The 26,750-nt window shown below is 33.9% G+C and overlaps 1 protein-coding gene across 10 annotated transcripts in view; it reads left to right on the top strand.

Annotated features, from left to right (window-relative positions):
• The window catches only part of LOC149775581 (unconventional myosin-XVIIIa-like), a 287,486-nt gene that overhangs the window by 177,925 nt on the left and 82,811 nt on the right, over nucleotides 1-26,750 (top strand). For all 10 annotated transcript variants that reach the window (XM_089943593.1, XM_089943592.1, XM_089943594.1 and 7 more), the window contains 3 exons: nucleotides 815-943; nucleotides 10,229-10,372; nucleotides 26,535-26,624. In XM_089943593.1, the coding sequence (XP_089799719.1) occupies nucleotides 815-943; nucleotides 10,229-10,372; nucleotides 26,535-26,624 (363 nt within the window). The remainder of the gene's footprint in view (nucleotides 1-814; nucleotides 944-10,228; nucleotides 10,373-26,534; nucleotides 26,625-26,750) is intronic.

Raw genomic sequence — 26,750 nt, 5'->3', positions numbered from 1 at the left:
CTAGCCCTGCAGAACAAGTACCTAACTAGAAATAAGTTCCAAGTCACTAGCCCTGTAGGACAAGTAGCAAACTGGGAATATGTTCCAAGTCACTTGCCCTGCAGAACAAGTAGCCAACTGGAAATAAGTTCAAAGTCACTAATCCTGCAGGCCAAGTAGCTAACACGAAATATGTTCCAAGTCACTAGCCCTGCAGAACAAGTACCTAACAGGGAATATGTTCGAAGTCATAGCCCTGCAGAACAAGTACCTAACTAGAAATAAGTTCCAAGCCACTAGCCCAGTAGGACAAGTAGCAAACAGGGAATATGTTCGAAGTCATAGCCCAGCAGAACAAGTACCTAACTAGAAATAAGTTCCAAGTCACTAGCCCTGCAGGACAAGTAGCTAACAGAATTTGTTCCAAGTCACTAGCTCTGCAAAACAAGTAGCTAACAGGTAGCAAACTGAAAATAAGTTCAACATCCATACATCATGTTAGTATCCATGTATTGAATTTTGTTTCAAATTAGTAACTTTTGATTGTTGTATTGGGTTGAGATCAAACATAATATGAAGCTTTGTGCAAAGGAGACCCCTGAGAATCTTGATTTTCACATTTTTGGTAAAATTTTGAATTCTGTCATTATTTGATTTAGATGTTATCCACTGCATCATGAATTTCATTGATGGTTAATAACTGTTCAGGTATTTTTGGCTTTTACATTTTCATGCCTATGTCACAGAATTTAAAGTGTCGTGCCATTGAAATCCTGTTAAACCTTTCTTGCATATCATTGGCAAGAATTACCTATGATTTTCCGTTTCCTGCCAGGTATTTTTCAAAGCTGGAGTTCTGAATCGCCTGGAATCATCAAGAGATGAGAAAATCTCAGAGATTATTGTTAGTTTCCAAGCCCACTGTCGAGGATACTTGGCTCGCAAAAATATTGACAAGCATCGGGTGAGTAACTTTTATGTGACTTCATTTTGTATGTCCTGAGTTTTAGCTTTAATTAATTCACAGTTTAGTAATATGGTACTCTGTTATAATGCTGTTCATGGGAGTTATCGAATTTACCTCTTTATAACACTACATGGGAGTCACAGGGTATGCTACTTTAAAGTGAGACCATGTTATCGTGAAGTACATGGTACATTGCTACCTCATTATAGCATTGTCCATGGGAGCTATAGAGTATGCTACTTTATATTAAGACCACCTTTGGTACAGTACTTCTTTGTTATAACACTACATGGTAGTCTTAGGTTATACTACATTACATTGAGACCACGTTATAATGAAGTACAACATAAATTTCTACCTCATTTTAGCATTGTCCTTGGGAGCTATAGAGTATGCTACTTTATATTAAAACCAATCTGGTACAGTAGTTCTTTGTTATAACACTACATTGGAGTCTTAGGGTATACTACCTTACAGTGAGAAGCTATAGAGTATGCTACTTTATAGTGAGACCTTATGATTAAGTAAATGATACATTACTACCTCTTTATAGCACTGTACATTGGAGCTATAGAGTGTAGCACCATATGAGATCACCCCATGATACAATGCAGTATATAGTACTCCCTCATTTTAATGCTGTCCATGGGAATCATAAAGGACACCACCTTATAATGAAGTACATAATACAAAACTCTGCCACTGCTATGACAACATTATAATTGAACTCAACTTAAAGACTGATTTCACTACAGATGTTAAGATAGAAATGAGTAATTTTGATGTACAACCTTAATATAAAAACTAAGACATATTAAGAGGACCAGGATGCGGGTCCAAAGTTCTTTTCCAGAACATTCTCAGTTGTAAACATGGTAAGATTGTTTATTTAGACTTAAGTGAATGAGCCTGAGAAATATCAGACGGGGGAAACCAACGTCCTAAACTCAAATCCATGATGCTTTCTGTCAAATTTGGTCAAATTTTGTTGAGAGTTTCTTGAGAAACAGTTAAATTATCCCAGTATGCTTTCTGGCAAGTTTGGTCAGATTCTGTTGAGAGGTTCTTGAGAAAGAGTCAATTCATTTCTGGTTGTTTTCTGTCAGGTTTTATCAAATTTTGCTAAGTGGTTTTTAAGCTGTAAATAGGAATTGCAAATGGATAATGATTAAATGGAAAAATAGTGACCATCATACTGCAATGGTCTTGTTAGGGTTTACTCAGAATTTCCCAAGGTTTTTCTCATGATTTAAAAAACAAACTACTATTTGACCATTGTGCTTTAATAAGAACCTTACCTTGTACTTTCACTATGTAGGCCATGAGTTGTTTTTTTATTAATCAGAAATTTACTTGCCAGGACCATGGACACTTTCGGCCTTTTCAGCTTTTCACTTTTCTTTCCTCAGCATCTTTGTAAATTTCAGTTTTTGCTATTTTTGTTTTTCAGATAAAAACACATTGCATAAAATTATTAATTTTTCGTGCAGATCTTGATGTTCAATCCCCATAAAGGAAAGTTATCCAGCAGGTCATTCAGATTTGAATTTTTTCAATGGTAAATCAGCATCCAGAGATTTCTTTTAGTCCGTGTGAAAATTCACTTTCCCTGAGAACAGGAGATCCAAATTTTGGTGAACCTGGAGGCAGTTGGCAGGGTGAAATAAACCTTAATTTCTCAGTGCTTGTAGCAAGAACATTAGAGCAGTTTTCGTCTACTTTTGCAGTCCATTAATTTGACATACAACACTTTAAAATATTTTTGCTCCTCAGTTAACTTACAGACAAAAGAATTGGAGGGTATTTCTTGTTGAAGTTTTCATTACTTTGTCCTCGGTTATGAAGATCAGCATCATATAGACTTAACCTTCGTAGTATCACTGTAAGACTGTAAATATCTCAGAATGAATACCATATATACTCTCTTACACGTGCAGCTGCAAACTGCACAGAACCCAGATCTGCCATCACATAATGTACCAGCAGTACTGGACCTGTGCAGCTGGTTAGAAGTAATCAGTAGGAAAAAAATGAAAACAACATAGGCTCTGATTTGCCATCATTTATTAAATGGTAGACTAGGGTCTATATTGTTTGTGGTTGAACTTTACTTGTAACCGAGTATATACGGTAAGTCTTAAACATGTCATAAAGTATTACATATGAAATTAAACTCCAATTGCATCAAGCATTTTTACATTTCTATGCAAAGTACATCGTTATGCTTTAGATGAATTTATTTCAGTGTTAAAATACGTTAGGGTTATTCCAGTAAAATAAACATGGCACCCAGGAAAGGAACTTTCAGTGTTAAATACATTAATGTGGTACCAGTAAAACATATTTGGGACCCAGAGTAGGCACTTTCAATGTTAAATACATTAAGGCTGTGTTAAGTATATTTAATTTTTATTTGATTTAATTTAATTGTTTGTTTCTAAGTTTTAAATATTTTTATTCATTGCTTGCTATTGTAATGTAACTTTATTTACTGGATTAGAGTTCAGTTCTGACTGATATTTTTTTATTTTTGATGTAAACAACTTTATAGAAAAAAAGAATTGGAAGGTATTTCACTGGTTCTGAATCAAGGCCAGGAACTAGGTCAGCATTAGATATTAATGCTGACCTAGTTCCTGGCCTTGATTCAGAGTCAGTGATAGTTTGTAGTAAACAACTTTTTTAAAATTCTTTCTCAGAGTAAGATTATAAAGTGGAATCATGGCCATACTTGCAGTACCTGACAAATAATATGTAGCAATTGTTACAAACTCTGGTTTTTCCAGAGGATTGACCCACATCCTGGCATCTGTTTCGCATTGTAGTTAGATTTATTACTAATGTTTTGAGAAATAATAGTTATTCTTGCCATAACACTTGAGAAGTTAAAGTGTTTTATGTTGTGACCATTTTTTGGCTAATTATTTTATTTTCTGCAATTTATTTGGATTTTCCCAGGAAATACTAGTGCTCTTGGACAAAGACATTTATCAATCTTTACACAGAATTCAAAAACTGGAATATTATTTTTTGTGATTCAACAAAGAACTGTTGACACATCAGTACGATGTCATCACCTTTTATTTGGATAATTTTGGGATTCGAACTCAGTTTCATTGGGGGGGCCTGAGTGGCCAAGTGGTCTAAAGCGCTCTCTGTTACGGATCACTGCCATCTCACCTCTGTCTGCGGCAGTTCGAGTCTTGGATTCAGCCAATGTGGGTATGTGAGAAAGCTTGCCAGTAGCTTCTCATGGATTGGTGGTTCTTTTTGGGGTTTTACTGGGTTCTTCCTCCACCATTAATACTAGCCGACATGTATAGCCTATCGTGTGCTGAAAAATGGTGTTAAAACCCCACAACAACAACAGTTTCATTAGGACCTTTTATTACTAGGACTTCTACTTTTTAATTCTTGGATTTTTTTGGGATTTGATTCGTAAAACCCTAAGTTCTTTTTCTCATTTTTATCTTGTTTTTCTAGGAAAATAAACTGACTGTTAAATTTTACAAAGCTCATTGTCTTCACTTTTTTATTGTTATGTTTTGTAACATGTAACAGGTGTTTCAGTAAAACATGCTTGGGACCCAGAGTAGGCTCTCTCGAAGCTAAATACACCTGGGCATTTCCAGTAAAACATGTTTGGGACCCAGAGTAGGCACTTTCAGTGTTAAATACACTATGGCTGTTCCAGTAAAACATGCTTGGGACCCAGAGTAGGCACTTTCACTGTTAAATATGTTAGGGCTGTTCCAGTAAAACATGCTTGGGACCCAGAGTAGGCACTGTCATTGTTAAATATATTAGGGCTTTTCCAGTAAAACATGCTTGGGAGCCAGAGTAGGCTCTTTCAAAGCTAAATACACTAGGGCATTTCCAGTTAAACATGCTTGGGACCCAGAGTAGGCACTTTCAGTGTTAAATACACTAGGACTGTTCCAGCAAAACATGCTTGTGACCCAGAGTAGGCACTTTCACTGTTAAATACACTAGGGCTGTTCCAGTAAAACATGCTTGGGACCCAGAGTAGGCACTGTCACTGTTAAATATGTTAGGGCTTTTCCATTAAATTATGATTGGGACCCAGAATAGGCACTTTCACTGTTAAATATGTTAGGGTTTTTCCAGTAAAACATGCTTGGGAGCCAGAGTAGGCACTTTCAGTGTTATATACACTAGGGCTGTTCCAGTAAAACATGCTTGGGACCCAGAGTGTAGGCACTTTTAATGTTAAATACATTAGGGATTTTCCAATAAAACATACTTGGGACTGAGGGAAGGCACTTTTGTTACGAAGTAGTCATCCACAAATGTAATTTAGAATTTTGTATCATTTTCTTTTCATCTCTTTGAACGATTAGAGTATCCAAGCATATATATATATATATATATATATATATATTTGAAGCTGCCTTGTTTTCATACTATGTGTAAATGGAACAGCCCTTAATTGTGTTTTGTGGGTACCATATATGTATTAATGGAACAGCCCTTAATGGTGGTTGGTGGGTACCATGTATATATTAATGGAACAGCCCTTAATGGTGGTTGGTGGGTACCATGTATGTATTAATGGAACAGCCCTTAATGGTGGTTGGTGGGAGATTCTGCAGTGAGGACAAGAAAAACTTGGCAGATTTCTTATTAACAGTGTTAGAATATCTTAATTAAACTTGAGTAATTAATTTAGTATGACTCCATTGTATCTTGTAGAATTTAGTATGACTCCATTGTATCTGGCGTGAAGTGAAGTACTGTATTTATTAGAATAGTTTACCTTATACATGTTAAAGATTAATAATAGACTTGATTCAGTATATGTTTGTCTTTTCATAGATTCCTGCATGTGTATCATCACGTTTTCCAGTGTAGAACAATGATAGGGATATCTCTATTGTTGATCATTTGACTGCATTCTTTTGTCTTATGACCCTTTATGGTGATCATAGTGCATACAAACTGAGAAAAAAATTCCCATTTCCTTCATAACTTGTGGAGGCCATGGTTGGAAGAATGGTCTGAAGTGTTTGCCTGTACAGATCACCGATCTGTCCACATGGGTTCTAGTCTTGGTTCAACTAACATGGGTGTATGAAAAGGCTTGCCATTAGCTTCCTCTTTGTTCGTGGTTCCTAATGGTTTTTTCCTTTGCGCTTCCTCCATCAAATATGCTGACCACCATGGTGTTGAAAAAATGACATTAAACACACAAAGCAAACACCATGACTTTTGCATTCTTGCACAATAATGAAGATAAAATAAGATGCATTGGTTGAAGTTAGTGTTCCCAGATGGGAAATTTTGTACTGATCAGTCTTGGTACATGTATATTACTCAGTTTGACAGTCAAGCTATAGGTATATATTATATTGCCCAGTTTGAGAGTCTGTGTACAGGTACACATTCCGTTGCCCAGTTTGAGTTGAAAAAGCCATTGTTATAATTGCTACTTTTGGTTCTAATCCAGAGAGAAACTGATTAATTAGTGGTTATCTCCCTTAACATGCTTGACACCTATGTAACACTTAAGACAGTAAATAATCATTTAAATAAAAAATGTGCATCAGACGTACAGTTGTTGATCTTGCATGGGGCTTAATGCCACGGGAAGCTTCTGGCTGCTCAAAGTCAAACCTGCTCTAATGGTCACCTTTATATAGCAGTCACCTTATCTCTAGGTCGATGTTGATTTCCCCCCAGTGAAATAGTAATGTATTAAATAGTCACCTGCTTTCCATGGTCAGTAGCCACATATTGCCCAACCAAACTCTGGATTATTATTAATTACATTGGGCACTTGAGCATATTAATCATGCAGACATAAAATTTGTTTTCCCAATGAAACACATCAAAAGGTTAAAGATATGTCATGTGAATTGATATGTAAGCATGTCTTATCTTGGTTCTATGCAAGTCAGTTTATCCTTGTAAATTTAAATCATCTGATTTCTTCATTGTTTTAAGAATTTGATTAAAGCTACAGTATTTCTTAAAAAACTTCATTCAAGGTAGATGAACTAATTTATCCAATATTTGCATTGGTTGATCAAATTTGACCTATTCAAGAGTTTCTATCAGCGTTTACACTGTAATTATAGTTTCTGGATATAGATTATAGTAAGCTTTTTCTAGAAGTTTTTTTGTAATGCAAAAAATCAAATTAAGTTTTCAAACACCTCACTTTTTGGTCAGATAAGTGGCTTTTAATTATTGTAAGGAAATAAGAAACCCAAAACAGCTACAACCTGCACAAATTAATAGGTGCAAAATGCATTGTGGTCCAAGAAAAATGAAGAGATAGTGACAATAAAACATATTTGATCTTCACTGAATACTCATTCGTGTTTAAGATGAAAGTGTTAACAAGTATTCAATATTATACCAACACGGCAGTCACTGTTTCATTTAGGATATTCTGTTGGTTCCATATACTCCAGGAATGCTATTTCAAATTCTGCCAAAACACAGAACTTAAGAACCAAATATTCATGCTCATTTGATAGTAAATACATGATGGGGTCAGTGTTCAAAGTCATGACATGTCTTTGGACAAAGCTAACTTGTTAATCATAGGGTTGACTCTTTTTACATATGGCATAGGTCTGTTCCTTCTGCGATGGCCAGCTCCTGGTGCAATATACAAACAGCTGAGCTAGCCACCACTCTAATAGATGTATAAGCAAAAACATAGCACATGAAAAATGGACAGAAAGAAAGTATGTTGTTGTTGTTGTTGTTGTTGTTGTCGGGTTTAACGCCATTTTTCAGCACACGATAGGCTATACATGGCGGCCAGTATTAATGGTGGAGGAAGAACCTGGGAAAACCCCGGAAAGAACCACCGACCCTCGAGAAGCTACTGGCAAGCTTTCTCACATATCCACATTGGCCGAATCCGAGACTCGAACCTACGCAGATAGAGGTGAGATGGCAGTGATCCGTAACGGAGAGCGCATTAGACCACTCAGCCACTCGGGGCCCCAAAGAAAGTATGAATAAATCCATGAACTAAATACTTATCAATCATATATTCTTTTGGATATGAAATTATGCCAATTGCCTGAAATAATAATAATAATAATAATAATAATAATAATAATTGTTGGTGCCTGATATTTGTTCCAGAACCGATACTTAATAAGTAGTTCCATTTGATTTTTGCCCATGTCCTTCTGTTTTGTCACACCACATTGTGGAAATCGGTTCCACTCAGTAACTGTAGAAGCACTTAGTGGATGCAAACCATATTTGGTATCTTGAGTTATAATGAGCAACTAGGTGATGTTTTATTTTCGTATTTTTATTGTAAAATTGCGGTGAGCTGTGACCCTTCTTTTACTTTGAACTTTGTGTTCCTCAGTTTATTTTCTGCTTAAAAACTTCTGAAGGATTTTAACACATTAACCCCTGGAGGTTTTTGTCATTTTTGCCTGAAAATTGAGTAGGAAACACATTTTGAATGCTGTTCCTGAATAGATCCGAAAATACCAAATCCTAGGTGATCTTTCAATAACATACAGCCTAGTTGTGTTAGAAACATTGTTTTTCATTGGCTATTTGGCTCACGCATGAGCAGAAGGGTAAAAGTTGGAGTTCTTCTTTTTTCTTTTTTTTGTTAAACGAAGCCATTATTTTTGTATCGAGACCACTCTTTATTCCAAATGCCCATCTTATCCTACTTTTTGCAAAGGCTCATCTGTCTGTTTGCAGTTCATACCGGTTTGCCTTAGATCTGAGACCAAAAAGTCTAAAATTCAGACACAAAATCGGATTCTGACCACAGGCAATTTTTGGGTTAAAAAAAGTTGGGTCCAAAAAATGAGGTTTTTTATCTGTATTTTGTGGTGCAACTAGATATTCCAGATTATTTGGTATCATTGTAGAGCTACATGTGTCTACCTTTCTATAATACCACCCACTCTAGTGTATCATGCATGACTATGACGTTACAGAGCTCAGCAGTAGGCTACTACCTCCTTCCATGTTAACTCGTCACTAGGGGTTAATGTGTTAAGGGATTAAAAATTGTTTATGGAGTTATGGCCACAGCCTGACCTCAAACTTTGCCAATGAATTTTGTTTCATAATGAAATTTGATGGACCTTGTTAATTTAAAATGAATCAAATTTTGGTATGTGACCTGACATTAAAAAAAAAAAACTAGATTAAGTTTGTTTTCACTGTTTTCCAGCAAAACTTGGCAGAATTATAGCTCTTGTTTGGACTTTGAACCTGACCTTTAATTTCCATTCAGTAGCATATGACATGCTTCACATATTGAAACTAAATTTGGTACTTGGCTTTATATTATAAGATTTTGAACAAGTTTTCGAGCAAAATTTTACTGAGTTATGGTCTATATTTTCTTGATATATCTGCTTTTCAACAGACAAGTTATTACAGTATCTCATTGATCAATGGACAGTGGTGGACTATCATAGCTGAACTCAGCAAACTCAGCTCTCTTATTGAAATATGAATGGTCCTAATTTGAGTAAAATACCTTACCTTTGAAATTGAATAAAAAATAACAATAATCAAAAAGGGCCTGAAAATAAATATTTCTGATAGCCAGATGTGTTCTTGATCCTATTCCTTTAAGGTTGGTAAACACGTTAGAGAATCACCATAAATTATTTTCTCGGTGTAACATTATTCATCTGTTTAATTTGTTAGTAGTGAGGACATAGGAATACTGAAAGGACAAATCAATGATGTTTCCCATCAGAAATTGAGATTTTCTTTTAGTTGTTCTAAAAAGAATAATCAATTAACAAGGATATCAGAAAATAAATTTGTCTGAATGGAAAAGTAATTGGCTTAAGAAAACAAATTAGCTAGCTTTCTTTGTGTAACAATGTCATTTCTTCAACACTGCCTCTCCCACTTTAATAGTATGTGCATCACTTTGGAGTGACAAATGTATAACATATTTATATATTTTTTACCTGTTACTGGCTTACTAATTACAAACTGAAATTAACTTCTTTCTAATTTTTGGACTAGATTGAAAAAATGAATAATGGAGAGGAAAATAAAGGTATTGTTATATATGAAGATTGATCAAAGTTATGTAACATGGAACCTGACTTATTAACTGTAATGTAGTATCAGTTCACAATAGAGTCATCAGGCTATCACTACATGCCACCTTGCATTTAATGAAGAACTTAGATTGGGGTCAGTTGTCATGACTTTCCCCTAGCATCCTTATCATACCTGTAGATACAGGTAGACATATCAGCACCTGTTTTACCTGTATCTCTTTACCCCCCATTTCAGTTGCGCCACATGGCCATCAGCTGCATTCAGAAAAACGTGAGGAAGTTTGTACAGATTCGGGACTGGCCATGGTGGAAACTCTACACTAAAGTGAAGCCACTGTTAAATGTTCACCGCACAGAGGAGGAACTTAAAGCCAGAGAGGTCAGTATTTAGTTGTGTCAGTCCATTATTATTCAGCCCTTACAAATAGTGTTATTGTTTTGAGCGTGGCAACTGAGGTCAGCATCTCAGGTGTTTTGTCAGAATTAAAAGTCTCCAGATAAGCAGTTTGTGTTTTCATTGCAGACACTTAAACTAAAATGTCATGTGCAAAATGTTTGATTTTAATTAATGAATCCCAAGTTGTTATTGTATTGTCCCTGCTGTAAGCACAGCCCATGGTATATGATGGTGCATTTGATCAATATAAATAATGCTATTTGGCTCAAGTTCCAGATGTTACTTGAATATTTTAATGATAGTATTTGATCACTTTGACCTTAACAGACCAGTATAATCAAATGCACCTTGATCAAGACTCAGACCCATAGTCCAAGTTCTGTTTCATTGTGTTAACAAAATATCCTGTCTAATTTAAGAAAGTAATTGCTTCCAAACTTTGGGGGAAAATGTCCAGTTTTTATCTAGACTGGTCATAGACCAGAAGAGCTTATAGATGGTCTGTTGTCCAGCTTCTGTCATATGACTTCCATCCGTTAGCTCAAGTTTGTTATCACTGCTTCTCCTTTACTACTTTGAGGATTGCCATATGATTTTAAAAACACATTCATCCTATGGTTTACTTGGGCCAAAATGAAAATGGTGTTGCTCAGACATCCAATATGGCCACCAAAGTGGCCATCTTGAAAATGTAATTGCTACTCCTCCTGTTGGTCACATCAGCATTGGATTTCATTCAAATACTTCTCATGACGTCTAGTTGGTCATAAATGGAAATAGTGCCAATATGACATCCAATATGGTCACCATGGCAGTCATTTTGAAAGTCTTATTATCACTACTTCTTGAATGGATGGTTATATCAACATCGCGTTGTCACTAAAAGACTTCTTATGATGTCTAGCTGGTCCTAAATAAATATGATGCCAAACTGACATCCAATATGGCCACCATGGCAGCCATCAGAAAAATCTTGTTTACACAGCTTGACCAGAACAGAGTGAGACATATTGATGTGGGGTTTTCACCATAAGACTGCTTATGCTGTCCAGTTGGTCTTAATGACAGTGTAGAAGATCTAATGTCCAGTATGACCACTACATCAGCCATCTTGAAAATGTTGTTTTTGCAACTCTTCAGTGGAAAGTCATATCTTGAAAATGTTGTTATCAATACTCTTAACCAGATGGATAGCTATATCAATATGGGGTTTTCAGCAATAGACTTTTTGTGATGCTTAGTTGGTCCTAAATGAAAACGATGTCATTTTTGTATCCAATATGGCTGCAGTGACATCTGTCTTTCAAAAAATACGTCTCTATTCCCCTTGAATGCATGATTTTTATGATATGGGGTTTTCATAAAAAGGCCTATAAATAATATTCTAAATGAAAATGGTGCCAAGCTGGCATCCAGTATGTGAACCACAGCAACTAATTTGAAAATGTTATTAAGAATATCACGGATGTTTTCAACACTCGGCAGTTAAAAGGAAGAAATGGTCTTCATTTGAATTCATTGAAATTTTTTTCATCCATCAGAACATCAGTTTCTTTGAGGGACTCTTGTTAAAATTCTTATCCATGGCTCTGAGGTGATCAGTAATATAACAAACCATGGATTTTATATATTTTATTCATATTTTATGGACAATATTTATTTGTCGGCAGATCTTTCATTTGCAATAATGTGCTATTATTATACTGCAGAATTTTATACATAATATACTATAATGAAATTAAGAAATAGGCTGAGTGACTACTTGCATATGATCCTTTTAAAAGGAACTACCTTATAAAAATGGACCTTATAGAGAGGGAGTAAGTGTATTTTATAATAGACTTCTTGCAGATATGGTAATTTTGGCATCAGATAATGAAACCCAATTTCAAGATGTAGGTAGAAAATTAAAATATGCAGATCATTTCTCAAAGTTTTTCAAGTATTTATCGAATTCAACGTAAAAAAATTCTTGAAGTTTTAATTTATAATAAAGAAGAAATTTAGCTTTTAAAATATTTTGTCTGACATATATAGAACAGTTATGTGTATAAAAAAGAAGAGAATTTTAAAACTTTCATTAAAAATTCTTAAAATCCCATGAAAAATCCATGTTGAGAGTTATATTCAGCTTGGAATATGGAGAAATGGGAATCACCTTATTTTCAATGATTTGATTTACTTTTACATCTCCTTGGTTGAGTTATCAATTATTGTGTTTCTTTGTGCATATTGCATGCCAAAATTCCTACAGCACAAACCATTATCTTGGTCTACTGTCAGCAAAATGTACCGAGCAGAAATTTTGAACTCGCACTTAAAATTTCATGAATTTTGACTGCAAGTAACTTTGCTACAAATAAAGATTCAGTTATCAGAACTAAAGAATTAGTACCTTATAAAAAAATTCAGAGTTTGTCAAGTGATTTTAAGTACAATTATTCATTTTGGCATCTTGAGATAGAGTTAATTTTTTGTGCTGTACTAATATAAGAGTGAAAATTGTTTTGACCATAAATGCTTATGAAACTTGGGCTAAATTTTAAATCTTTGGAATCCTGTTATTGCTATTCATCCTGAATTGATGATGGTCATATTGGCAGAGGATTTTCATCAAAAGACTTCCCATAATGTCTAGTTGGTCTTCAATGAAAATGGTGCCAGTCTTAATCCATAATTGTTGACACAGTGGCCAATTTTGAAAATCTTGTTATCACTTAAGAAATATCAGGGATTTCTTCAACACTCTGCAGCAGTTAAAAAGAAGAGATAGTCTTATCTTGGATTCCTGGAAATTCTTTTTGGTTAGTAGAATGTCACTCCCTTTGAGGGACTCTTGTGATAGATTTGCTGTTGTATATGCCATGAGATCGTGGCATAATTCTAAGTTTGCAGTACTGTTGTGTCAGATGAAATGAAGTCACAACTCTAACTCTGCAGTACATATACCTTACAATATCAAGACATAATTCTAACTTTTCAATACACATACCTTACAAGATCAAAACATAATTGTAACTTTGCAATACCCATACCTTACAACAAAAAAATAATTCTAACTTTGCCGTACATATACCTTACAAGAGCAAGACATAATTCTAACTTTGCAATACACATACCTTACAAGATCAAATCACAATTCTAATTTTGCAATACCCATACCGTACAAGATCAAGACATAATTCTAGCTTTGCAATACCCATACCTTACAACAACAAAATGTTCTAACTTTGCAGTACATATACCTTACAAAATAAGGACATAATTCTAACTTTGCAATACACATACCTTACAAGAGCAAGACATAATTCTAACTTTGCAATACACATACCTTACAAGAACAAAAATAATTCTAACTTTGCAATACACATACCTTACAAGAGCAAGACATAATTCTAACTTTGTAATACACATATCTTACAAGAACAAAAATAATTCTAACTTTGCATTACACATACCTTACAAGATCAAGACATAATTCTAACTTTGCAATACACATACCTTACAAAATAAAGACATAATTCTAACTTTGCAGTACACATACCTTACAAGATCAAGACATAATTCTAACTTTGCAATACACATACCTTACAAGATCAAGACATAATTCTAACTTTGCAGTACATATACCTTACAAAATAGACATAATTCTAACTTTGCAATACACATACCTTACAAGAGCAAGACATAATTCTAACTTTGCAATACACATACCTTACAAGAACAAAATAATTCTAACTTTGCAATACACATACCTTACAAGAGCAAGACACAATTCTAACTTTGCAATACATATACCTTACAAAATAATGACAATTCTAAATTTCCAATACTGTGTATACGAAATTGCCAAGATATTAGAACTTTTATTGTCTACATTTATTTGCAATTTCTTTACTGCATGTGTCAACATTTCCATAGCCATAATCTGTGCACTAAAAGAGAATTTATGCCTGCTGTATGTGGAAATGAAAAGTCATCAGTATATTTTTGTCTGATATGTTTAAGGTTGACAGGACTTATTTATGACTTTTCAAGCAGTCATAAAAATGCCAGCAGTCGCAATATCACAATTTTTCATTAAAGTTTCACCAAGGCAGATATGGGGTGTATAGTTATTTTTATTTTTACATCAGTACATATATGTCACACATTATCAGCACATCTCATGGAACCTTTGCTAACCATTTCTTTCTGGTGCAGTTAAACGAGTCTCACTGCAAGTGGATACATCTCCAGCAAAGAAAGTGCTGTTTATTTAAATTATATCCAAGAAATTAGGTTTGATGCATTGCGTTATTTTCTTCAGCATGGAGAAACAGTTTTCAATTTTAGTTTTCTTTTTGAGCGTATAGATAAAAATAATTACTACATATTTCAAGCTTAGAATAGGTTTAGGCAAACATCTTGAGGTTAATTTTATTTGACCTGACATGTAAACAAAGCTTTTACATCTGGTTTTAGCAGATCAGGTATTAGTCTAACTGATATTTTCCAAATTAATTAACTGCATGCAAATGGAGGTGAAAATAAAAAAGAAACATAATATATTCCAATACCGTAGTTATCCTGTTGAAAAAGAGATTCCATTTTTTGACAAGACTGGACTTTTATATAGTTACTGAATATGCTTGAATTTGAGTCCAGCTGCAAACTGCATGGACCCAGATATGTCATCCCACCAGCAGATCTGGGTCAGTGTTATTCATTAGAAGTAATCAGTAGAACAAACAGCGTAGACTCTGTTCTACAGGTGCATTATATGACAGCAGATATGAGTCTATGTCATCTGCAGTGGCACTTAAATTATATGAGTAAATATGGTAAGTAAAAAAACTGCCAAGGACATGAGAACCCTGACCTAAGGATATCAGTTAGGGATTGTTGCTTTGTATCCAGCATTTTCTTCTGTGTCTTTTCCATATCTGCCAACCTTCAGATTCATGTGGCATGCCAAAAAAAATCATGAATTTCCCAATTCTTGATTATTTTAAATCTTTAATAAAATAACTGATTTACCGTTAAATGCTAGTCATGATATTGGCAGTTGCCGAAATGGTCTGGTACTGCTAGTCATGATATTAGTGGAACTATAGCTAATTGGTACATATGGCCTGGTAGCAGGCATTTTAGCGTATTTTAATCTATATGTATAAGAGTATGTTTTACAAATGCTTTTGAGAGAAACTAGGGCCTAACCAGAATTTTGCTCTGTGCATGCACCACAAACACTGATTATTTTGAATTACCATTCAGCAACACATCTCGAAAATGAAAATGTCTTCACCAACAAGGAAAAAGAAATGCATTGCACAAAAAGTGAAGTTTAGTTTGGAATATACCAATAATTGGCTGTGCATTCTGCCATCAAACATCGATATACATCATGCTACAAATGTTAGCATTGGGTATGGTGGCAGAGTCAATGTGAGGAAGCAGATTAGTAGTAAATAGCACATAGAGGTTGGGAAAATTAAGAACTCGCAGCAGATTTCAGCTCTCGAATGAAGACCTGCAAGCTACCAACTCTGAAGCATTGTTTCTTTTAGTTTTCTTGTTGAACACAATCTACCTTTATCAGCTGGAGACCATGCCAAACATTTGTTCCGACAAATATTCCCGGACTTGAAGATTGCTTCATGAAATTCATGTCAAAATTCACTAATTTTTAACCCCATTTTCACTAATTGCAAGCCTGGAGGGTTGGCGGCTGTGCTTTTTGGAAAAGGTATCACATGTCAGTAGGGTCATGGATATAATAAATCCGATTTATTTGTACTTTATAATATTCTTCACTAAGCTATCGAAATCGCTTCTTCCAGCAGTCTTAGTTGTAATTTTGTGCTGAACAGCTATTAGACAATAGGATGAGCAGCTTTTACTGTTAGGAAAATGTGTGGCATCATTTAGCATTTAGCTCTTCTTAGATGGATCATTATTCAAGGAAACCAGGAAAGCTAACAATAAAGAGAGGTGCTAAATTTTAAGGGGTGAAAAATAAATGTAGCACTGTTTTCATGCGTAGAAGGGAAATAATTTTTAAAATGTTTGAAAGACCTAGATATCACATGAATTTTTGCTGGTGCTAGTAACTTTAAATTTTCTTCATAAATATTCACCTGATACATTTTTTAAAAAAATCATAAATGCAAGTATTTTTTCATTTCTCAACATTAACAACTTTTTTTTATCTGCAGTTTAATTACCACCTCCACTTTTATATGCCATATTAAGGTTTCTTAAACGGGCCAGTCTCTGGAATTTGCCTTCCTGGGCACAACTCTCATAAGGATAGACATGGTACATGTACTGCAGGAGCTATCAGTGAAACAAGGAACAGTTGCCAAGCCACACTTTCCATGTGGTAACTGCTGCCTGTTGTTATCTGACACCAGAAATACCCAAGTTAGCATTGGGACTAGAAGATAAATAAATGCATATGTAGGCACTGGAATCTCCAACTTCACTTTTTCAAGCAGTACATTTTTAAAAGTAAAATCCAGAAAATGGTTTAAATGTAAGAAATTTGTAGGTTTTAAGGTGTACCTCTATAGGCAGTATTTTGTTGGATGTCAAAACATAATTACTGCCATGGTATTAATGTTAATCTAATTGCTTTTTATGCAAAGTCCTTGATTGATTGGAATGTACAAAACTTCATTGTGCTACCTAATGAAGACATTTATCTTTATGTCATAAAAACTGTATTTATCAAAGAGAAAAAAAAAGAATTTAAAGAAAAGAAAGAAAACATCTTGTTGTCTGACAAATTTGGAGGCAAGAGATTGGTTTTGCTTCATCTGATAGGAGATCCTAGACACCAATATATGTGGTAAACTTGCTAAGAAGAGAAGTTTGAAATTATTTATGAAGACAGCTAATGCAAGTTTTATCAGGGCATGATAACTTTTGTTTTCTTGATGAAGATGTGAGTTCAAAAATCGTTGTTTGCTCTTCCTGTTTGAATGGAGTTGCATTTACAATCTATACTCACTTATAAGTTGAGTCTAACTGCAACATGTACAAACCCAGATCTGCCATCATATAACATGCTGGCAGGTTTGGGTTTGTGCAGTTTGTTAGGAGTAATCATTCGAACCAACATACAATCTGCTGGTGTATTATGTGCCAGCAGATTAGTGTCTGTTGTTTGCAGTTATATTTGTCTTGTAAGCAAATCTATATATAGTAAGTGCCTTAACTGTTGACTGCACATTTTAATTAAAATTAACTTTGTTACATAACCATTACGTCTTGAAGTATAATTACAATGTTTAAAATTTGTACCTCTTCAATCTCTTCAACTCATATAAATCACTTTATTCATTTGTTACACGGGGGGAGTGAATGTCCCTCCGTATTTGGTTTTCGTTATCTAGGGGTTGACCGCCCTCGATGTTATTGCCCGGTTCGAGTAAATATAAATATAAGTGGTGAAACTTATAGGTGGAATAGATAGAGATCTGAGCAGGTATATAGAACAAACCAACACGAGCCCCCGTACATGTCAACAAACAATTTAATCAATTACATACAAACACTGTGAAAATTCATTACATCAGGAATGTACTCTGCTTTTAGAAATTTCGCTTTCACTGAAATACAAAGAAAACGCAAATAGATTAAAATAAGATAGTCGATCTGTTACTGATAGATTTAGTTCATCATAGGATCGAGTGAACAATCGAAGTCAACGTCTTGTACGATTTCATAGCCTGCTCGTCCTCAGTCTGTTTTGCTTCCTCTGTCACTGTTCAGACCCTTGGATCTCGGGATGATACTTTCTACCACCCGTCTCAGGACACTCTCAAAATACTTCTTCAGAGATTAATACGTCGCAGGGTTGTGTCACAGGATTATATGTCTCACTGCACTCTTCTCTATGCTTCTTCGTATAGGTCTCAGAATAACATCACCTCATTCGTTCATACGTCTCTGGAGCTATTTTCTCCCTTTTAAATAAATATAAATAGAGACAACCTAAATTTCCCATTATTTATGAAACGGTTAATTCTTCATTATTCTCCCTCGTTATCAGATTTCGCTATCAGTGCTAAACAGACGCTAAGGCTATCAATCGACTCCACATGTCCTATAATGACCCTAGTTAGTCAAATGGCTAATTCGTTACGCCTTGACCTTACACATTACCACATACACAGCGAATAAATAGGATACATCATGTCAATCAATTACTAGATCATTTCCTTCAATACACACTTATTCTTAATCATACGTGAAATCATCTAAATTCGGCGAATTCACACGGATTCTTGTAATCATATTAACTAATGTAATGCATTAAATTCTTAGAACATAATTCTTATGCAACAAGACGACAAATTCAAACAATTCGTCAAACTTATCTTAAGAAGATTAATGTACAACTTCCTATGCATAAACTCAACACAGTTATACTTCATAGAGCAAATTATTACACAAATGTAGAGAAAAGATTCATGCAGATACAAATAAATAACTTAAACAAAGCATTATATATGGCATCGACAAATTACATGAAATTGTCACACTACCTTTGCTGTCACGTTTCTCCCTCTAATCGGTAAATTAGTTCATCGGTTCCTTTTGACAATCGTCCCCTTTTTGGACAACAGTTTTACGGAAATTTCTTGCAAATTCCCGGAGTCGTAACCTTTGGATCTCCTCTTGTAGGAAAAGCTTAGACTGAGTAAAATTCGATGCGGCGATATTAAAACCTATGAAATTTTATGTTGGAACACGCCCTCTCATTTAACGTACCAATCAGAATCAAATATCTCTGCCGCCTTTTTCCAGAGGCGCCAAAGTCAGGGTCAACTTGACCCTGGTAGTTTGAGTAACAGAGTTTCTGCGTTCTCTCAATTGTGACAACTTTACCATGAAAATGAAGTTTTTCTTGTCCTAAATTGTCCGCCTGGCTGCTGTATAAACAAATGTTTAATTAGGAACAGAATTCTCCCTCTAAAGGACATTACCGTACACGGTAGTATGGCGATATGATACACGCTTGTCTCCATAAATCTAATTAATGGTTGTCTGGTCTCAGCTAATGTATTCTTGTTAGATCGACATAAAATTTGCCACTTCACATCAGTTGTTGCCAAATATTTCTCAGTAATTAATGTTTTTGCTGTATATTGGTTTATTTTGTTTATTTGTTTATGCAGATGTAATTTATATTCACAGAAAATAGAATATAAGATAAAAAAATAAATCTGTTGTAATACATTTATTTATCACAGCTAAAACGAACCTTAATCCTGATTGTTGATTTTTGTTAAGCTTTTGGAGATTGTACTGTATTTATATCTTAGAATTTTAATGGCTACATGTGTTGAAGTAACAAAATCAATATTAATTTAGTCAGAACCTTATATGGTTATTGATTAAGAATCAAGTTACCTGGTAACCGATTTGATGCTTTCTCTAGTTAAAATCATACAGCTTTTGTATGCATTCAGTACCAACTATTTCATTAATGGGTGTTGCTTTTTATAATTTGATTAAAAATGCCTTTAAATGGTGATTATTCACTTTATTTAGAATCTTCTACAACCATACACCTTTGGAGGGTCATTATTTACATGCCCTGACAAAGACATGTGGCAAAACTCAGTGTTAAAGTACACGGACATTTTTGAACAAAGTCAACCTAAAGATGTGATCCAGTATGAGAATGAATGCCATGTGCCGTGATGTGACAATGAAAGCTATGCTTGTTGAAAATAAAATTCATACTACCCTATATTGTGATGATTACACACAAATGCTCTTTTCTTAACCTAGCTTTAGTACCTGGCCACCATTGTAAAAGTCTATAATGTTCAAAAAATTTCATCTGGATGTTCCTTGATGACATTTGAGGTGCAGATCAATCGATCATCAGGACTGAATAGACTTTGTTTATATTATACTAATTTTAAAACAACAATTGATATTTAATTTAAGTTGATTAAATATTCCTACATGACCACAATGACAGACACTATAGTTACAGCACACCAGCATTATCATGGGGGTTATGACATATCATACATGTTCACTAACAAGTCCAGTCTAGCAAGAAGCAACATAGGCCCAGATCTGCCATCACATATTGTACTGGCAGGTCAGTCTGTGTTGTTTGTTAATCAGATTACTCCTAACAAACTGCTTTATGCAATGGCATACCTGGGTCTGTGCAGTTTGCAGCTGGACACCACTTATAGGCAAGTATATACAGCATACTGCATTATAGTGAAACTTCCTTATAATGAGGTACAGTATATTTTGATTTAGCTACTAAATAAAAACAATGGGATCCATGACAATACCATCTCTATAACAGGAACTGTGTTATAATGAAGGGCCTTATAGTTAAGGAGTTTTGTAAGTAGTCACAAAACTTGGGTTGTCAGAAAAAGGAAAATTTGATCACCGTTGGCAAAAAGCTGGCATGATTAGATGTAACAGATGTCACATGAGTTGGATTATGAACATGGATCTTTTTTTTCTCTATGCAGGTGTTTTCAATTTCCTGATTCTTGATTTATACTTATTTCCCTTTTACATAGCGCAGAAAAAAAGAAAGACATTGCTATGAATTCTGCTGATTAAGAACCCTAGAATTCTGATCCACATTTAGATATATCAACATAATTCAGTCTGATTTATAATAATAAGATACATTAACACAATCCAGTCTGATTGATAATAATAAGGTATATGAGCATAATTCAGTCTGATTTATAATGATAAGGTACATCAGCTTAATTTAGTCTGATTTATAATAATAAGATACATTAACACAATCCAGTCTGATTTATAATAATAAGGTACATAAACATAATCCAGTCTGATTGATAATAATAAGGTACATTTACACAATCCAGTCTGATTTATGATAATAAGGTACATCAGCATAATTTAGTCTGATTTATAATAATAAGATACATTAACACAATCCAGACTGATTGATAATAATAAGGTACATCAGCATAATTCAGTCTGATTTATAATAATAAGGTACATCAGCATAATTTAGTATGATTTATAATAATAAGGTACATTTACACAATCCAGCATAATTTAGTCTGATTGATAATAATAAGGTACATTTACACAATCCAGCATAATTCAGTCTGATTTATAATAATAAGATACATTAACACAATCCAGTCTGATTTATAATAATAAGGTACATCAGCATAATTTAGTCTGATTTATAATAATAAGGTACATTTACACAATCCAGCATAATTTAGTCTGATTTATAATAATAAGATATATTTACACAATCCAGTCTGATTTATAATAATAAGGTACATCAGCATAATTTAGTCTGATTTATAATGATAAGGTACATTTACACAATCCGGCATAATTTAGTCTGATTGATAATAATAAGGTATATTTACACAATCCAGCATAATTCAGTCTGATTTATAATAATAAGATATATTAACACAATCCAGTCTGATTTATAATAATAAGGTACATTAACACAATCCAGTCTGATTTATAAAAATAAGATACATTAACACAATCCAGTCTGATTTATAATAATAAGGTACAACAGCATAATTTAATCTGATTTATAATAAGGTACATTTACACAATCCAGTATAATTTAGTCTGATTTATAATAAGGTACATTTACACAATCCAGCATAATTTAGTCTGATTTATAATAATAAGATACATTAGCACAGTCCAGTCTGATTTATAATAATAAGGTACATCAGCATAATTTAGTCTGATTTATAACAATACGATAGATTAGCACAATCCAGTCTGATTTATAATAAGATACATTAACACAATTCATTATGATTTATTATAATAAGGTACATCAGCATAATTCAGTCTGATTTATAATAATACGATACATTAGCACAATTTAGTCTGATTTATAATAATAAGGTACATCAGCATAATTTAGTCTGATTTATAATAATAAGGTACATTTACACAATCCAGCATAATTTAGTCTGATTGATAATAAGGTACATTTACACAATCCAGCATAATTCAGTCTGGTTTATAATAATAAGATACATTAACACAATCCAGTCTGATTTATAATAATAAGGTACATTAACACAATCCAGTCTGCTTTATAATAATAAGATACATTAACACAGTCCAGTCTGATTTATAATAATAAGGTACATTTACACAATCTAGTATGATTTAGTCTGATTTATAATAAGGTACATTTACACAATCCAGCATAATTTAATCTGATTTATAATAATAAGGTACATTTACACAATCCAGCATAATTTAGTCTGATTTATAATAATAAGATACATTAGCACAATCCAGTCTGATTTATAATAATAAGGTACATCAGCATAATTTAGTCTGATTTATAACAATACGATAGATTAGCACAATCCAGTCTGATTTATAATAAGATACATTAACACAATTCATTATGATTTATTATAATAAGGTACATCAGCATAATTCACTCTGATTTATAATAATACGATACATTAGCACAATTTAGTCTGATTTATAATAATAAGGTACATAAACACAATTTAGTCTGATTTATAATAATAAGATGCATCAGTATAATTCATTCTGATTTGTAATAATAATGTACATAAACACAATCCTGTCTGATTTATAATAATAAGGTACATAAACACAATTTAGTCTGATTTATAATAATAAGATGCATCAGTATAATTCATTCTGATTTGTAATAATAATGTACATAAACACAATCCTGTCTGATTTATAATAATAAGATGCATCAGTATAATTCATTCTGATTTATAATATTAAGGTACATTGTATGTGCTAAAAATTGGCGTTCAACCCCTAGCATCAACAACTTGCACTTTTACTGTTCTCAGTTGCTTGAGGGTGGCAACATTGACATCTAAATGGATCACCCTTTCAATATACGCTGGGTGATGAGAAGAGAAGTTCATCAGTTCTCAGGACACTGTAGTAGCACAATTTATTGAGCATCAAAATCGTAAAACAAGAATAAAATGTTCATAATCCAGGAATTAAAGGTTTTGTACCTGCCCACACCATCTGGGTTGGCTGATTGCTGTTTCCATGGGAACTTGGTTCCTATTTCCTCAGCATCATATAGTTAGTAATGTGTATTTAAAATGCTGTTTGAAAAACAGAAAAAAAATTGTCAGCCCTGGGTTTCAGTATCTGATGATAATTTACATAAACATGTATTAGAATTTGTTCTGCTGGTAAAAAAAGTGGCAGACAGCAGAGATCTGTTAATCTACTTTGATTACTCTTTGGTCAGATCAGTTTATTAATATAGTCTGCTTTTGTGAAATCAACACATACTGTACTACTTGAAATGGTACTGTCCTCACATCAGGACATCATAGTTTTATTCAACAAATCAAGATGGATATTAAATGGAATTGAGGCTCTTTTAGATTGGGGGAGAAGTGCTAGGGAGCCAAGTAGTCCAAGGCACTTGCCTTTACAGATCACTGACATATCACCTCTGTCCATGTAGGTTCGAGTTTCGGGCTTGGCCAATGTAGATATGTGAGAAAGCTTTCCCGTAGCTTCCATTAGGTCAGTGGTTCCTCCTGGGGTTTTCCTGGGTTCTTCCTCCACCAGATGTACTGGCCAACATGCATAGCTTATCATGTGCTTAAAATTGGCACCAAACCCATAAGAACCAACCATGTTTTTATATTGAGTGGTTTTATTCAACAAACTGAGATGAATATTGAACAGAATGGAGACTATTATATTGGGTAGTTATATTCAACAAATTGAGCTGGAAATTGAATGGAATAGAGACTATTGAGTAGTTTTATTCAACAAATTGAGATGAATATGGAAGAGAATAGAGACTTGGTTTTTTTTTCAACAAATTGAGATGAATATCAAATGGAATAGAGACTATTGAGTAGTTTTATTCAACAAATTGAGATGGATATTGAATGGAATGGAGACTGTTGAGTAGTTTTATTCAACAAATTGAGATGAATATGGAAGAGAATAGAGACTATTGAGTAGGTTTTTTTCCCAACAAATTGAGATGAATATTGAATGGAATGGAGACTATTCAGTGGTTTTATTGAACAGATTGAGATGAATATTGAATGGAATGGAGACTATTCAGTAGTTTTATTGAACAGATTGAGATGAATGGAATGGAGACTCATATTGCTTTGTTTTATTCAAAGTTAAGATGAATATTGAATGGAATGAAGACTATTCAATAGTTTTATTGAACAGATTGAGATGAATATTGAATGGAATGGAGACTCATATTGCTTTGTTTTATTCAAAGTTAAGATGAATATTGAATGGAATGGAGACTATTCAGTAGTTTTATTGAACAGATTGAGATGAATATTGAATGGAATGGAGACTATTCAGTAGTTTTATTGAACAGATTGAGATGAATATTGAATGGAGTGGAGACTCATATTGCTTTGCTTTATTCAAAGTTAAGATGAATATTGAACAGAATGAAGATTTTTTTAGGTAGTTTCATTTGACAATTGAAATGAATATTCCATGGAATAGAGACTATTGTGTAGTTTTATTCAACAAATTGAGATGAATATTGAATGGAATGGAGACTATTCAGTAGTTTTATTCAACAGATTGAGATGAATATGGAAGGGAATGGAGACTATTAAGTAGTTTCATTGAACAGATTGAGATGTATATGGAAGGGAATGGAGACTATTGAGTAGGTTTTTATTCAACAGATTGAGATGAATATTAAATGATATTGAGGCTCTTTTGTAAAAGGAAAACAAATCAAAGGCAGCTCAGTTTACATTCTCTGTTGCAATGATCATACAGGCATAATTACAGCAATGGGAAACTTTTGAGTGACTTCCATACAACATGGTTTGAACAGTGTTATCTGCACCTATAGTCTTGGTCTGTCCACTGCTTGCAGTGTATCTACTGTATTTATCCATTAAGAAGTCCATTCTTTATTATAAATCCACCACCCTTTTAAAAAAAGTTGGGCCAAATTTATGAAGTATATATCTGTCTAATTATGAAACAACCTTGTCCTCCATAAATTTATTAGGCTGCCCTCCAGTTCCCAATATACTCTATTAGGGGTCTCTTAGTGATCTATATAATGTAGTACACATGTTTCATCATCGTTAACTTGCAACTCTTTTGCTAGGTTGTCGTTGAGAGTGCCCACCATTCCTGGAGGGAGATGAAGGAGCTCATAGTGTTTAGTTCCTCATTTATCTGAAATGTTCTCTTTTTCTCTCAATCTCCCTTTCAATGGATTTTTCACAAGTATTATGCACCAGATGATTCCAGATGGATTAGCTACGGTTGAAGCTGCAGCATCTCCATCAATGCACAGTTAATTTCCTTATCAAACAGGAATGTAGAATAGATCCTTGAGAATAATCAGTAAATTATAAATAAAATTCACAGTGACTTATTTAGACCATATAACTTTGCTTGATGTAAACAAATTACTGAACATTTAAGAATATAACCCAGCTCCTGCTCTAAGATATAATCAAAATACTTGACACTGATTGGTCAGATTATAATCAGCCATATTGATACAATTGGTCATTTGTGATGAAGATACCTGATACCAATTGGTCAGATTATAAACAACCTATTTGATACCAATTGGTCATTTATGATGAAGATACTTGATACCAATTGATCAGATTATAACTGAGATACTTCATATTGAATGGTGAAAGTGATAGCTGGAAGTAAACAAATTCAGTAAACACAGGATTTTGTGTAATATTCAGAACTCTTTAAGAATGCCAGATGTTTCTGAGCAAGTCCACGGGAAAGCAGTATGTTGTCTGTACTATGGATATTTGTCCATATGAGGAAACAAGAAACTTTTTTGCAGAAGTCAAACAATCTGAATGGAATTTGTTGGCTGCAAACAAACATTTTCGCAATATATCGTAAGGAATCAAGCATGGGAACACACCTGGATTAATTATGATTACCCATGCTGCTGCGATTGTTTTATGTAACTAAAAACAATTTGATGATCAATCATATTTTCATTTTATTTGAATAGTGCATTTTGTGAATGAAAAACATACCATCAGAGACAATGTCTGATACAAAATTGTCTGACACGAGTTGGTGTAAATACCCACGCCGATTTTCACTGGTTTCTCCATCACTTCAGATCGAGTTAGAACAAATAAAGACCAGGGCTGAGAAATTGGAAAAAGAGCGGAACGAGTACAAACAGCAGTGTGACAAACTGGAAAACAGGGTAAGTACCAAATTTAGTCCAAATTAAAATATTTCCCTACATAAAATACTGTATAAATTGGATAATAGGTGTGTATGGACTTGAGTGTATGTGAACAGTTCTGTATACTTGTTTAGGCTAAAATAA

Source organism: Sinohyriopsis cumingii, chromosome 19 (assembly GCF_028554795.1).
Source record: "Sinohyriopsis cumingii isolate HCF-2022 chromosome 19, ASM2855479v2, whole genome shotgun sequence".
Taxonomy (NCBI): domain Eukaryota; kingdom Metazoa; phylum Mollusca; class Bivalvia; order Unionida; family Unionidae; genus Sinohyriopsis; species Sinohyriopsis cumingii.
Note: the sequence above shows the minus strand (reverse complement) of the source record. Positions and strands in the feature narration are given on the sequence as shown.